Here is a 14,412-nt window from a genome sequence, read left to right as displayed (position 1 = left end):
ACAAAACTGTGGAAAGAAATCTCCCTGTCCTCTTTCCCCCCTATACTCAGGAGCATTTTCCCCCTACTCCTTTCAGGCAACTAGGGCTTTCCAGCCTCTAACTGACTCACTTCCCAACTCCAAACCCATCTGTATTTCTAAGCCAAAGGAAACAAATAAATCTAATACCACTGGTGCACTGAATTTGTTTACATGAATGATTTATTTTTCCAAGTATGTGCAGTGGTTCCTCCTTCCCTTGAAATTATACTACATCTTAGATTCTCTTTACAAGTCGGCTTGTTATAGTTCTATCTAGTTACTGAGGAATCAAGGTCAGAAATTTCGAATCCACTCTTATGCTTCTAGATGATCAGATGCAAAGGATCTGATGCCATTTTCAGTGCTTTCTTTGCCTTCATGGAGCCTGGGTTTTTATTCATCTGCTGCAAGCAAGCACATGGTCACTCTGCCACATGAGATATATATGCAAATTAGACATTTCCGGCCCTGCTTATCCATAGCTACCCTACTGAAACAGTACATTCAGTATGCAAAAGGACTCCACATCCCCTACCTTCACTTACATCTCACTTTCTACAGTTCCACACAACCAATCCTGAATTGGTACTGAGGATGAGATGTGATCAGTGCTCTAGATGCACCTTTGCTTTTTCACTCTGTCCTCCAAGTGATTTTCTCTTCCGTTGCAACTTTATTGCTATCTGATGATTAAGATCCTTGTGAAAAGAATTGTTGTTTTCATGATCCATTTAAAAAAAAATAAAAATAACCCATATCAAGTCAAGGCTTGTCAAAAAGTAAAAGTAATTGTCTTTCTGGATCATCATCTATTATTTTGATTATTTTTAATTAGCAACTTAAAACTCAGTAAAAGCATTAGTTTACAAACATCTTTTAAAATTTATTTTTGTTGGGGCGCCTGGGTGGCGCAGTCGGTTAAGCGTCCGACTTCAGCCAGGTCACGATCTCGCGGTCTGTGAGTTCGAGCCCCGCGTCAGGCTCTGGGCTGACGGCTCGGAGCCTGGAGCCTGGAGCCTGTTTCCGATTCTGTGTCTCCCTCTCTCTCTGCCCCTCCCCCGTTCATGCTCTGTCTCTCTCTGTCCCAAAAATAAATAAAAAACGTTGAAAAAAAAAAATTTTAAAATTTATTTTTGTTAATTTCTTTAAGTTTATTTATTTATTCTGAGAGAGAGAGAGAGAGAAAATGAACGGAGTAGGGACAGAGAGAGAAGGAAAGAGAATTCCAAGCAGGCTCTATGCTGACACAGTGCAGAGCCCAACACGGGGCTCGAACTCACCCACCACCCACCATGAGATCATGACCTGAGCCAAAATCAAGAGTCTGATGTTTAAGCAACTGAGCGCCCAGGCATCTCTAAAAAACATCTTGATTAAAGTATTAAGTATTGCTCATGTAGAGCACCTGGCTGGCTCAATGGGAAAAGCATGTGACTCTTGGTCTGAGTCATGAGTTGCAGCTCCATGTTGGATGTAGAGATTACTTACTAAATAAATAAACAAGCAAACAAACTTAAAAATAAATAAATAAATATGCTCAGAAGAGGCCAAGCTAATTTAATTTCAAACTATAAATACATAAAGCAACTGGTTAGATTTCATTTTCTAAAAGTAACCTTAGAGAAGGATGGTGCATAATTAAGACAATGTTGGGAATACATAAATACACTAATAAAAACAATTAACCACCAATGACAAAGTGATTTATGAACATGTAAAACATTTTAATAGACAAGAACATGATTTGGAAAAGTCAATAAAACTATCACATTCACTATTAACAGCAAGAGAATAAAAGCATGGCCTAAGCTACAGTCACACCTTATGACTAAATACATTGTTAGTTAATTTTTATTTTGTACTAATAATGAAGACGAAAGCTGTAAGTGTTCAGCCTTCATCTGCACTATTTTCCAACTATCCTTCAAACGTACTTTTGCAGAAGCTGAATGACATTACTAACAAAAAAGAGGGAAAGTGTGTTAATAATTTTGATAAGACAAGTTAGCTGAAGTCATTTTGCTGGTCATCCATAAAGAATTATGTTTTTGCATCTATCCTCAAGACTAATTTGAAACTATAGAGAAATTATTTAGTAGAAAGTTTAATCTCCTTAAAACGTCAAATAACTTATGTAGAAAATGAAATTACTACCTCCCAACCTCCCTTATTCAAGACTTATTATATGTAGAAGTACTCTGAAAAGTTATAAGTATAATACAGAACAGGTGTTATTAACACATAAGCATATACAGAAAGTGGATATATATATGAGAGTGGGTAAATGGATCACACTTTAAAAGTAAATTTTATGTAAAAAAAATAAAAATAAAAATAAGTAAATTCTATGTAATCTGAAAAGCCACATTTCAGTTTATAAGATCAGGTCAAAAGGAAGAAATCATATACTTTTTTATATTAAAAAAAATTCCTGGTAAGTATTGATAAACAAAAATTACTAAAAATGCATATTTCTCTGCATTGTATATATTATACCATATATATATATATATATATATATAATCTAAAGTCTTTTTCACCACTACCTACTTCAGTAGTAGGTAATTTTTTATTGCCTTATTCATGGAGATTTCCCTTAATATAATAGTGCTAAGAAATACAACATTATCTAGATTCTCTTAATAATACTTAAACCATTTTTATAGATACCGCATATGAAAAGTTGACTCCACTATATAAATAGTAAAAATAACATTTCATTCCTTTTTACTAACACAAAATATTTTAAAAGTGTATATTTTAATGGCCTGAACTTACAAGTTTAGAATAAGTACTTTATATCAAACAACTACTTTTCAAAATAATATATAATTTTGTTATGAGAAACAAAATTGGTAGGTTATATAAATGTGCCATTCCAAATCCATTGTTCCAATTTTATTATATAAAGTAATATACTTGCACTGTATGATATTTAAAATTACACATACTCCAAAAGCTATCCAAACATTTTCACCATTTTATAAATACTTCTTAAACTATTAATTGACTGGATTGCACTCTTTGTCAAATCCTTTTATATTTTCAATTATTACTACAATACATTAGGTGACTTGCTTACATCACTTTTAACTGCCACCTATAAAATATGAAAGTTACACTTAAAATGACTGGAGTTGAAACAACCGACCAGATATTTGAAAACTGAATGGTGTTAATTAAATAAAAGCCCTACTCCTGTATGACTGCAACAAGAATTGTCCATTAACAGTAATTTATCAACAGTGATGACAATTTATCCACATCAAATGCACTGTGTTCCAAATTTTAACATTAAGTCACGATGAAGACTTGTTCTGTCTTAACGCATTTAAAACTTGAAATTTACCAATCCTTAACTGCAAGAGAACATTCTAAATCTTTATTGTTTTGTGAATCATAGAAACATTAAAACAGAAAACAATAGATTATAACACTGCTACAATTCTACATATTACAGAATGGCTTCCATATAAAACCAGATAAATTCTGTCTCTAGTCATATTTTAATCACAGAGTAACTTTGAAGATACTAAGTATCCTAAGTACTAGATTCAAATGATTTTGAACACTTTGAGCCATCCCTAATACAGGGACTTTATTTCCAACCAACACTGACTATTCTATCTACAAAGGGTACATGATCTTCTTGACAGTCTTAAAATTGAAATTCTGCAAAAACAGCGTAACATAAACAATACTGTCAATATTTGGGTGAGGGGAGCTTATCTCTCCATCTGTGAACACCTGACAAAGCACTGTTCCATATTCCTCCTTATATTCTTCCTAAAACCTAACTTGATAAGGCCCTGAGATGCAGCATGTAGTCAAATATTAGCTGAATGGATAAATGATCATTAAAGAAATATCACACGGACCACCTGAATTAGACTTTTTTATTTTACTCAGGATGCCAAAGAAATAAATGTGAGGCATACCTGCAACAGATATCTCTAGGCTTTAGCAGTGTTCTTATTTAGCAACTCTCAAACTTATTTCATGGCCTCAGAGTCTTACGTTATTCATGTGCTAAATGTGCAGTTATCTACAATGCTATGTCTAACTCGGTTCTTTTATGTCCTACTCAGAAAAGGTTACCAGAATGCAATTCAGGGAGACATAATTATATAAAAATGGCATTGATACACACACACAAAGTCTATACATATACACACACACACACATATACACGTCACATGTACATTACATATGCACTTAAGCATGTGTGTTTTTCCCTACCAAAAGATGGTAGAGTATAAATTTAAGTGAAGTATCCAAGGTTAGTTTACAGAAAATCTGTGGGGTAAAGTAGTATGCTTTACTCATTTGCACATTCCAATCAATCATGCCCTACTAAGATTTAATTTAAAATTCTTAACAAGAAGAGCAAGGTAGAAAGTGTCTACTTTCCCATCAGCTAATTCCTCCACCATTTCTAGGATGTTACTCTAGACGGAAAAGATACCCACCTTGGTTCAGATTCCCCCAGCGCATATCTTGAGCTAAGGATTGGAGCATAAGTAGTTTATTTGGGAACAGATCCCAGAACTGATCTCCCCAGTAGGGGAGAGGGGGAAGAAAGCCAATAAAGCTTGTAATATCAAACCAATTACCACTGTGGGCAACTGGAGCTCAGTCCCATTGGACACAGTGTAGAATATGCTTTAGAATTATCCAACCAGAAGTTAGAAAGCTAAGGTATTTATCTAACAATTCCTTATTTACTCAATGGCACTTCTGGCTTGTTCTCCAAGACCTGGGGAATTTCTGAGACCAGGGGGAAAAAGCAAACAAAAAACCTCAGGCAGAGACTATTCATAGAAAATAGCCTAGAGAATATGGACAAAACACTAAATGTATCCATTGGTATAAATCATCTACCTATTCTTACATGAAAGAGTGCTTTCTCCTCAGCTCCACAGGAATTGAGCACATGATAACAGAGTCAAACAAGAAGGCTACTCAGATTCAGTTGCAAAGAGAAATTTATGAGCATATGAAAGACAAAAAAAGATGACCTTACTTACTGCATATTAATTAATGATTCTGAAGAAAAATTTAAAAAATAATTGAATACTGCAAATAGGAAGTGAAGAAGGGAACTAACATTTAATGAGCACCTAAACTGTGCTGGATGCTGTAAAATTATTCTTACAATTTCAGACAACTTAAATGGAAAGAATTGAGGACCTTCCTGAGGAATGTTGCAAAGAACAGAGCCCCGGTGTCATCTTTTCACTCATAAGATATATTACCAAGACAAGTATTTAATTGCCCATACATTTAGTTTCCTAGTCTCTAAAATACATACATACACACATACATACATATACCCTTACACACACACACACACACACACACAGACACACACACACACTATTAGCATAGTTAACATATAACACAAGCCAGTGCTTAGTGCTAAGTGTTAGTTCTGTACCTTACAGAAACTATTGAATCTCATAATGGCTGAATGACTCACCCAAGACAACTCAGCTAGTGAAGAAATGAGCAAAGGATTGAAAGCTGAGTCACTATTAATCCAAGGATCTCATCTTCAAAGATGGACAACAAATGGAACCAAAACTAACTATTAAGTTTTCATGAAGCCACAAAACTAGTCAAATGGATGAACAATTTTTTTAATGTTTAATACTTGATTTTAATAGTAAATACGGCCCAGATTGTAAGTTAAACTTAGCAGAAACTTTGATCATAACAGATATTTTAAATGTGTAAAACTTTTTTTAATATAGCAGTGACTTACTTGGGTAGTATTCAACTAACCAAAATTATCAATTACTGAAATATATCTTCAGCATCCTTAGAAAAATGAGGGGAGACACATGAACAATTCTACCTTGGATACAATATTAAGAAACAAACAACGCTCTCACCACCAAATCCAAAATATATTCTCTATGAAATTAAGTCCATCTCACACTTTCCACCATGGGGATTTCTATTCTACGTGATGATCCTAAGGTCCCCAAGTAACAAATATAGATTCAATCACTATGAACACGATGGTGCATTTGATAAGCCATTTAAACTCGGCCAATACAGTTTATCTAAAAGTCAACTAACACTGCAATCTGTTTAATATTCATGTCCTTATCTTCAGTCAACCAGAACACCTTACTTTCCAAGCATACTGGTAAACTGGAATTTGTTCTTTTAATTTCTAACAAATATATATATATATATATATGTTTTACCTTTAAGAGATTGCATTGAAATAGTACCCTCTGAGAAACATCCAATCCCTTCAAATTACTAATACGAGACCAAAGAAGTCCAAAATTGATGCCGAATATAAAAGCCTCTGTGCATATGGTCAGAAGTTGGTATTGAAAGCTCAAACGGTGAGAAAAAAAACAGTGCTGAACGGGGAGATTTTGAACAAGACCAGTAATGGATCTTTTATGTAATTAAAATAGAATATTAATACCAAACTTCAAGGAAATATTTCAATTGAGTTGAGAGAGCCTAGTTAGTATACACAGATTAAACACAAAAACATATGGCATGTGATACATGAAATGACTTCCAGAAAATACTAAATTCAATGAAACATAAAATGTGTCTTTCAAATAATGAATCAGATAGCCGGAGGAATTTCAGAAGTTTGACGAGGCAAAGCAATGATGCTATAGATAGAACACAAGAGCAGTATTTTGCTGATAATATTCTAGTTTTGAAACTTAAGTTTTAATCTTGTGACATATATACTAGTTAGGTTAAAAACACATTCATTATGAAAACGTTGGATCATGTTATGCAAACACCATTATTAATCATAGTCACAGTTACCTGCTCAAAGTGAATATTTTCAACTGAAAACGTCATTTTTCCTAACTACCTGTTACATATTTAAACCAATTGTCTACCTACAACTCCAGATGTTAAGAGTATAAAATTCCCAGCAGCAGGTGAACACCTTAACAAGACAACACTGACAAGGAGTTAGTAAACAGGTGCAAGAGATTTTAAGTTTCTTATGTGCTTTTTCAATTACCTTGAATACATTTTTGAATTTGAGGAACAACACCTAAAAGGAAAAAATGAAAATTATACGGCACTGATACTGCGTGCCATTTGGATGTATTGCACCTCTCGTAGCAGCCTTATACACACCCTAGGAAAGCACAGATAGACAAAAGAATAAGTACCAAATAAATGCAATAAATACATTGCAAGGATAAGAAAGTGAAAAGGCAAAGAGTCCCTTGTCTATAGCAACTGCTCAATACAGTCAAAATGGAGAGACATATCATAAGACATGGATAAGCCATTTAAACTCTCTCTCCTCCCGTCTCTGGCTCCCTTTTTCTTGTCTCCTCTTCCCTCTTCAGCCTCCCCATCTCTGTCCCTTTTTCAGCTGTACTGACAGAGCAAGACTGCACAGCACCACTTACCTGTCGTCGTTTTGCCATCCTTGGTCCCCTAGCAGCAAATCCCGAAACCTGTACCTGGGAGGCAGAGGAGGCACTTCGCTCTCCAAATCAACCATCCTTCCTCAAAGAGTGGGAAACAGAAAACGACGAACAGAGGAGTGGAGGGAGAGAAAAAGAAAATTCTGCGGAGTAGAGGGAGGGGACTAGCAAGATGCGTGGTCCGGAGAGGGACGGGGAAGGGGAAGGGGCCTGGGAGGGGGAGGGGTCCGCTCGGAGCCGGAAGCTGAGGCTGAAAGGGGGCTGGATCCTCTCTCCTGAGGGTGTGATGGGGATGATGCAAACCGAGCCCAGGAGCAAAAGTCTGGCTCTGACAAGAATCTACGCTGCCAAGGAACCGCCCCCAGGCTCGGCACCGCCTCTGGTCCCCAGGACTCGGGGGAGGCGGGAATGCAAAAGTTACTTCGCGGAAAAAAAACAAAAAACAAAAACGAAAGCGCGCGGTGCCTAGAAAGAGGGGAGGGGGCGTGCGCGCTGCAGGCTGGGGAGGCACTTTCCTAAAAGGCGGGTCGAGGAGCCTCCTCCGAGGGCAATCCCGGCAGCGGGTCCCCGCGCGGGCGTGCACGCGGCACAGCCAGGAGCCGGCGAGAGAGGGACCGTGCGTTTGGTCCCAGCCGCGGCCAACCCGGCTCTCCCCGCCAGAGCCGTCGCAGCTGCCGCCGGGGGCCGAGCCAATGAGACTCCCCCTCATTAGCATAACACCGTGACGGCACGGAGGTGCCTTGGGGACAACCAATGGGGGCGAGCCTAATTAGAGGATTCCCGGGCTCGAGACCCTTCTCTGGGAGGCGGGGGCCGCCGGGTGTGGGGAGTGTTCCCAGGAGCCGCACGCGCTTTCGCGGGGCTCGCCTTCAGCTCCGGTGAGCGTGGTGGAGAGTGCACGTTCGTGGAGAGGGAATCCCCGCTCTCAGTCCTAGGAAAGTCCTTCCCCCCCCCCCCCTCATGGTCTGAAAGAAAGGTGTTTCCCGGATTCTGGAAAAGAATGTAGGGCCACTTTAGGCCGCTGAAGAGGAACATTCAGATGATGGCTGGGAAAGCACATGGAAACGCATGGAGGATTATGTTAGTAGCAGTGTCACTTACATTACTGTTGCTGCTGCTAGTATTGCTGTGGGCTTCCAGGTTGCGTGGCCTTGCCTTTGGAGTGCCCCTCGTAGTGACCCACCCAGTCAGAGGAAGAAGTGAACCCATGAGTCCAGAGTTGGTTTTTCAGTATCAGCTGCTGCTTATGAGAACCTTCCTGTACAAGCCCTAGGTCTGCATACAGTTCTTCCGCCTAGCACTGATTTCTTTAGGGTTAGCACAGACGCTCAGTACCTAACCACCTGAGAGGCACTGGGCCTGAAGACGCAGAAGACCACCCCCGCGCCCCCACCCCGTGCCCTCAAGAATCTCATGCTTTGCTTGGAGGAGCAAGCTTATAGATGAAATGATACAGTATGAGACACAGTAATCAAACAGCATATAACGAGATTTGGAAATCTCAGTGAGATAACATACTTACTCATGGAGGGGTCCAGGAAGACGTTGAAAGTGAAGCAAACCTTCTATACTCGTTTGCAACCTACTTAAGGTAAGGGAAGAAAGCAGCGAAGCGAGCTGGGAGAATGGGAAGAGGAGGGCAAAGTGATTTTAAAAACAACTGTTTGGTTTATTCAGGAGACAATCGTTAATTTGGTATGATTAATTCTCCACATAGTGGAGGGTTTAGACACAACGTTGGAAATGCAAGACGAAATCAGCAAAAAAGATAATATCACATAAAATAGGATGAGTACCTAAACCTGAGGAATCACGGTGGAAATAAAGTAGTCATAGCCTGTGTATCAGTCTTCAAAATCCTGCACACTCTTGCAGACCCAGCTCAAATGACACATCCTCTATTAGATTTCCTGATTCTTCCAGCAAATCATGGTGCCTTCTTCCTCTGAAAACTTCATAACCCTTGTGAGTATTTTGCTTTTAGTACTTACTAGATTCTGGCCTGCTCCCCTGCCTCTGGCTTATCTTTCTAACACGTACTTTGAAAATAGCAAAATCACAGCGAATCTGTGTTGAGATGCATTAAAAGCTTTCAAGCCTAGAATACTAATATTTTTACACATTTGCTGTAGCCCCAGAATTATGCATTTGTTTATGTTTCTTTGGCATGAACTTTGGTAATCACTTTGCAGAATGGGAAAATTACATCACTACATTGTTAGTTTGTGGCAGGTGGGGGAGGGGAAACTAAATATCTGATTTATATTTGGGAGCTTATCATCTTCCATTAAGATTACTCTATGAATTTTCTTTTTTTAATATTCCACGTTAATATTTTTATTATAATAGTCTGCCTTTATATATTTGGCATAAGTCCAAAATATTTGATAGCAGTAACAGACTCAGAGGCACTAAAAAAGAAAAAATTAGCTATTGAGTGTTAGACTCCTGAGAAACTGGAGGTTAGTGGGTAAAGCCACAACATTATACTTTTTGAAAAGCTGTGCACCCTTATTTTATTGTCACAGTCTTAATTATTTGGCTTCCAAGTGCCCAGATAACATTTTAGGAGGAAGCAAATGCACTATAAAGAAAAAAAAATTAAACAAATGAGTAAAAACCTGCTCAGCTAATACTGCCATAGCCCAGCTGTTCAGGATACAAATGGTACAGGGGACTCTGTACCATTTGAAGCCAGATCAGTTGGAGACTGCTCCATTAATGATACACTGATGTTCTGTTTGCCTTCACGTTGTCAAAGTGAAGACTTACACTTCTAAATTTAGGAAAATTATAAAAATAATGCAATATAAAAACTACTATCCTGACATTCTTACAATTAATTAATATTTGGGCACTGAAACTTAAACTTGTAATTGAAAGATTCTTTTGCTCTTCTTTATATTTTCTTTTAATTTTTCTTTAAGCAGACTTTTATTTTGTATCATTAATTTTGACTTTTAGTTCTCCCACCTGTCTTTCTACACTTCTATTCTTTTTTTTTCATGTCATGTCATGTCATTTCCTGCTGTTAAAATATATTTTCCACTCTCACTGTTTTATCTTGGTTTCTTTTTTCACTGTGCTCTCTCAATATCCCATTTCATAAACTCTTTTTCTGTGTGTGTGTATGAAAGCTTTCATTCTACTATAACATGACATTTGATTTTTAGAAACAATTTTAAATGTGATTCTGTACATTACACTTTCGCACCATACTCACTGGTGTTCTTAACCCCCTAATCAACATCTAGTGTAGATCAGAGCAATAGACTAGTTTGGTCCACACTAACAAAAGAGTACTCACCAAAAATCTTCTGATCTATTATTGCTGATGGACTAGAAAGTATCAAGAATGAGGATTAGGAAGAAGACTGATTCTCTAGATTAAACTTTTTTTCTAAAAAATACATTTGAGAATATCTTCTAGTTTCTTCCCTTTTTTAATAGGAAAAAAAGTCTTAAATCTCTGATTTCTAGTACATTGATTAATTATGCTAACATTTAACTATTAAAAGAAAAGATTCATTCCCATGAGTGAAGACTAATTCTATTAACAAAAAGTAATTTACTGATAATTTTCTTGTGAATAATGAACATAGTTGGAATCATAGAATATGAGGGGGGGTTGTCTAAAACTGAAAAGCATGTGCATATTACATATATCATTTTTATGACAAAATTCTCAAAACTATCAATGATTATATCTACTTACCTTGTAAAAGCTATTTGAAAGTGAATTTTGGGGCACCTGGATGGCTCAGTCGGTTGACCGTCTGACTTCAGCTCAAGTCATGATCTCACACTCCATGAGTTCGAGCCCCACATCAGGCTCTGTGCTGACAGCTCAGAGCCTGGAGCCCACTTCAGATTCTGTGTCTCCCCCTCTCTCTGCCCCTCCCCTGTTCATACTCTGTCTCTCTCTGTCTCAAAAATAAACAAAAACATTAAAAAAAAAAAAAAAAGAAAATGAATTTTAAAAAGAAAAAAAGCAACTTTATATATGTTAAACTACCCACTTCATAGATGCTTCGAGGCACCGATCTGTGGAGGCAGAAGAAAATAGCATATTCCACATCTATTCTGATAGCATCATTTAGCTATATATCTCAGTGTAAAGAACACATTCAATTCTTTTTTAACAAATATTTATTTAGTAGTTACTATGATTTGAACTTCTCATGGTCTAATTGGTGAGAGGAGGGAGAGTACATGGGGGAGAACAGACTATCCAGTAGCCACACAGGAATGTGATAGGTCTTACTAGTAATTAGTGCTGGCTGCTCTGTTGCTATGGAGCACATAGAGACATCTAATTCTGGGTTGGGGAAATCAGTGAAGGCTCTCTGGAGGAGCTGACCTCTAACTAAGGATGAAAAAAATGAGTGAATGAGTAAGTTGGAGGCCAAAGCAGCAGCAATAAACAGGTACAAATAATTAATATAAGAAAGCAAGGTCAGGGGCGCCTGGCTGGCTCAGTTGGAAGAGCATGTGACTCCTGATCTCTGGGGTCATGAGTTTGAGCCCCACCCAAACTTGAGTTTGGGTGTAGAGATTACTTAAAAATAAAAGGATACACTTTAACAAAAAAAGAAAGCAATGGCAGATTCTAGCAAATGCAAAAGTATCATGTAGTTGGAGCTCAGTGGGGATGCCTCCATGGGGAGGGAGCAGAAATGGAGGGAGAGAAATCATCAGGAAGCTTAGCAACGATTTACTAAGAACCACATCTGGAGAGGCTTTCCAGACCATGCCAACAATTTTGGTTTTAATTCGAAGACAGTGACGAATATTTTGAGGACTTTAGGTGAGTGACAAAGATCACCATGGTAGCTGTGTATATAATTGATTGGTGAGGAGGACAAGACTGGAAGAATGGAGACCATTTATGAGCTATTCAGTATTTCAGGTGAGCTTTGCCAGTAGTCTGAAGGGAGGCAGTGGTTACAATGCAGATGGAAAGTAGAGGACAGATCTATAGGAAATGAAGAAGACAGTATTGACAGGACTTGATAATTGAGAGACTGTGAAAGTTAGTGGAGAGTGAAGAATCAATGATACTTTCTAGGCTCCTAGGATGAGTAAATAGGTGACAAGTAGTACTGTCAGGCAAGATGGGAACACAGAAATAGGTTTGAGAGAGAAAATGATTACACTTTGAGCCATCAGCAAAAGGTCACATGGGGAAGTAAAGAGAGTTTGAATATACGGGTCTTAATAACAGGAGCAAATTTTTGTCCAGAGATACCAAATTAGGAAGCATCAATATAAATGTGGCTGTTGCAACAGAGAAAGGATAAATACACCTGGCCCTTCGTACTGTGAGAGGAGTCAGGCAGAGACTGAGCCCCAGAAAGGTGCCTGGGGAGAAGTGATGGATTAGGCACAAAGCCAGAGGGAATACAGGTTCTACCACCAGAGTAAAGAGACATGTGTTTCTCTATTTTCTTGATTAGTTTTATTCTGTGACCCTTGATTCAAGCTCAAATAGATTCTATCTACAGGAAGAAAAATGTAACAAAGCCTGTCCTATATTCTAAGCATGTCCAGCTACATGAGCAGAATCATTTTTATTTCAGTAACATTGAAAAGAAGCAGTAAAAAGAAAATGAAAAGGCAGAATACCATACTCAATTCACAAATTCCACCTGAAAAAAGCACAGGTAAGTTGTATAAGGGAAGGCCATTTGGAGGTTTATGAAGATATGCCAACATGTAACATGATCCACCCAATAGTTCTAGTGTTTTTTTGTCATTCTAAAAATAAAACTTGTCTGAAAGGTAAAATTTGTATGCAAACCTTACAATGGAAAGCTGTCAGGAGACAGTTGACATTTTATTATATTAATAGGAATGTCCTTTGTGATCTTCCTCCTTGCTTCCTTTCCATTTCTCATAGCTCCCTCTAAATGCACATCTTATTCAGCATCATTCTTAACAGTAACACATACCTCCATTTATCTGTGTCTAAACCCTCTTCACTGGACTGAAGTTTTGGAGGGAAAATACAGAGCCAGAGGGAGAATTACTTCGCACCAAATGTACTTCAATAATGTTGAAGCATGTTCTTGCACAGTAATCCAGGAATAACACCCACATCATTCTTCTACATACTATATATGTAAATATCTATTTGGTGAGGAAAAAATCTCCAGCAGTGTTTGGAAAACTCCAGTTTTTATCTTGGATCCTTATGTTGCTAGGGTCCCAAATCCTGCTTATTGATAGATTAAAGGAGGCACCCTGTTCATGAATCCCTCTACCCTGACCTTTGTCATCTCCTGGCCTGCTAAAGCAAGGAATGACAACTACCACTTTGCCTTTTTCACAGCAATTGTCAATTAGTTGATGACTGTCTAGTGAGTGAATGAGAAGCTTCACATATGAATGGATTAGGTCATATCTTGGTCAAGCATCAGAACTTGAAATATTACAAAATTAATAGCTACAGTATGAGTAACTACGATGTGCCCTATATTATGTCAGGACTTTTACAACAGTTCCAAAACTAAGTAACATTGTCCATATTTAAAAGATGGGATGAGATGCTATCATCCAGCTACAAGGTGCCAAGACTCAAAACCTTGACTTTATGACTTCCAAGTGCATACACTTCCCAGTATAACTGAGAGGGAAGGTTTATAGTCAATACTAGTAAGTATGTTTACCAATTAGTAACCTAAATTACAAAATAGAATTATAAGATTGCCCTATTAATACCCTTCTAATCCACTTTACTTCTTTTCCACCTGGGGCCTTCCCAACACTCATTTTTCCTAATCTTCCTCCCTTCTTCCCAGGACTGCCTCATAACTTCTTTGTCACTTCATCAGAGATTTCCCTAATCACCCAACACAAAGATGACACCTAGTCACTCTCTGTTATATCAAACTATTATATCACCAATTTCAATGATCTCTTAAAAAGATTAACACTATCTAATTTTGTGTTTATTTCT

The 14,412-nt window shown here is 37.8% G+C and overlaps 1 protein-coding gene across 9 annotated transcripts in view; it reads right to left on the bottom strand.

Moving 5' to 3' along the window:
• The window catches only part of KCNT2 (potassium sodium-activated channel subfamily T member 2), a 364,447-nt gene extending 356,362 nt beyond the window's left edge, over positions 1-8,085 (bottom strand). For all 9 annotated transcript variants that reach the window (XR_009254514.1, XR_009254515.1, XM_058702129.1 and 6 more), the window contains exon 1: positions 7,437-8,085. Coding sequence is in view for 7 of the 9 variants with exons in the window: in XM_058702129.1 (XP_058558112.1) it covers positions 7,437-7,531 (95 nt within the window). In the remaining 2 variants the exon portion in view is untranslated. The remainder of the gene's footprint in view (positions 1-7,436) is intronic.
• Between the last annotated feature and the right edge of the window lie 6,327 nt (positions 8,086-14,412).

This window comes from Neofelis nebulosa, chromosome 15, assembly GCF_028018385.1.
Source record: "Neofelis nebulosa isolate mNeoNeb1 chromosome 15, mNeoNeb1.pri, whole genome shotgun sequence".
In the NCBI taxonomy this organism is placed as follows: domain Eukaryota; kingdom Metazoa; phylum Chordata; class Mammalia; order Carnivora; family Felidae; genus Neofelis; species Neofelis nebulosa.
The sequence above is the reverse complement of the archived record's forward strand: the minus strand, read 5'-3'. Positions and strand labels throughout refer to the sequence as shown.